This window comes from Penaeus monodon, chromosome 34 (genome assembly GCF_015228065.2).
Source record: "Penaeus monodon isolate SGIC_2016 chromosome 34, NSTDA_Pmon_1, whole genome shotgun sequence".
NCBI classification, from domain to species: domain Eukaryota; kingdom Metazoa; phylum Arthropoda; class Malacostraca; order Decapoda; family Penaeidae; genus Penaeus; species Penaeus monodon.
The window spans coordinates 25,863,948-25,865,760 of record NC_051419.1 but is presented as its reverse complement, the minus strand read 5'-3'; the positions used below and the strand labels follow the sequence as shown (position 1 = coordinate 25,865,760).

At 52.4% G+C, this 1,813-nt stretch overlaps 1 protein-coding gene across 2 annotated transcripts in view; it reads right to left on the bottom strand.

Moving 5' to 3' along the window:
• LOC119594663 overlaps window positions 1–1,813 on the bottom strand; it is a gene marked incomplete at its 3' end in the record, with an annotated part of 9,067 nt that continues 7,254 nt past the window's right edge. For both annotated transcript variants that reach the window (XM_037943717.1, XM_037943719.1), the window contains 2 exon segments: window positions 1–1,616; window positions 1,718–1,805. In XM_037943717.1, the coding sequence (XP_037799645.1) occupies window positions 474–1,616; window positions 1,718–1,805 (1,231 nt within the window).

Genomic DNA, 1,813 nt, shown 5'->3' with positions numbered 1-1,813 from the left:
TGGTAGTAAAGAGGGTGAGAACCACTGATCTAAGGAAAGTGGTGGTGCCTCGAAGTACCTTGATTCTACTGGTAACTGGATCCAACGACTGCTCTCTTACAAAGGTTGGGAGATGACACTGTCGAATCATTACTTTGCAAGAATCAATGAGGAAAGAGAGGAGGGAGGGATAAGGAAGAGAGAGGATGAATAATATTAGCTATTTACTAATAATCACAGCAACTGCAAATACCTTTACCTGAAGGAAAGTTGCATTTATCTTGCTTGTACGTTTTTGTTTTTGAAACGTATGTCTTGCTTATGAAAGAATTCTAGAACATAATCATGATGAAAATGTTGCATTCAATGATAAATTCATGAACTATAGGGAATGTAAATCACGGTTGCTATTTATAACTTACCGTTCGTCAAAGAAAATTCTACACTGTTCAAATTAAAAGAACAGTGAATAGAAAAGAGAGAGAAATGAATGGTTATTTGCAAACGTCCGCAATTGTTGCTAGCACTTTGTCTGCAATCAAGTTGGCTGTGTCGTGACTCATGTAGGACGTGTCATAACTGACGGAGTACGGACAGCGACCGCGAAATGTGTAGATCTGATGAAGCATCATGTATAGGAAGCGGTGCACAGCTGAAGCCATGAGGATGTCCGTCAGTTGGAGGTGTTCGCCCTCTCCCCTGAGCAGCGAGGTAAGATCGCCTAGGTTGGTGAGCCCGTAGTCTCTGAGCACAGGCGGGGGCGTTGCAAAGTAGCGATGCGGGTCAATGGGCGGCTGTGTGATCTCACGCACCACCTCCTGCTGTAGCACCAGGCCGGAGCGGATCAGACCCGCCAGGGACCCGTGCAAGTCCCTGCAATAGTGCCAGAAGTGGTCGCGCACACGTGCAGGTGTGATCACGCGGTGTACAGTAGGGCGCACGTGCAGGCCAAGCACCTCCAGGGGGTTCCTGCTCATGTAGCGGCGGACGTCGGTGGCGAGGTTGATGCTGAGGCTGAAGGCGTCCTGCTGCAGGCCGGCCTCTGTCACAGTCTCCACCAGAGCCGTGTTGATGGCCGCCTGCAGGCCGCTGTTGAACGTCACGCCCTCGGACTTGCATTTGGCAGTGAACTTCTGAAGGAGTGCCGGGCTAACGTCCCTGAGGACGTGGCCGGAGGAGGGGACGCCCCCAGGCCTCGGAAACGCCTTCAGTAGGATCGGCTCGGAGTCGCAGGCCACCATCTCCTCCCTCGTGGCCTCCAGACGTGCCGGCTCCCTCTCCAACTCCTCCCGGATCCTGCGCTTCGCCGCGTCGATCTCCGTCGACGGCACCAGCTCTCCGATCTGCCGCGAGTCGTCGATGGGGCGGCCTGCGATCACGTCATTCAGGAGCTCCACGAGCCTCTGGACGATCAAAGCCATCGTTGGACCGCCGATGAAGGAGTGGTGGACGGGCATGACGAGGTAGCTCTGATGAGGGAACTGTTCTCGGACCTCCTTCAGGTGGGCAGGCTTGGCAACGCTGATGTTGTCGGCGTCAGGCAGGAAGACGGCGCGCCACAGGGGGGCCTGGTCGTACCCGATGGGCGTGTTGGTGAAGCGCCACATCTCCTCCGAGATGTTGCCTCCCTTCAACACCTGTTGTAGCAGTGAATTGATTTATTCTTAATACTCGTGGCGAATGTAACGGTTTATCAGTAATGGTGCAGAAAGTGTAGAAAAGAATAAGGGCAGTTTACCTTGAAGTTTATTTGCTCTTGGTCACTTTCACAAATCCAGTATTTCCCGTCTTTTTCTTTTATTACACCGCGAAGTGCTTGCGCTTGTCTGGAAAT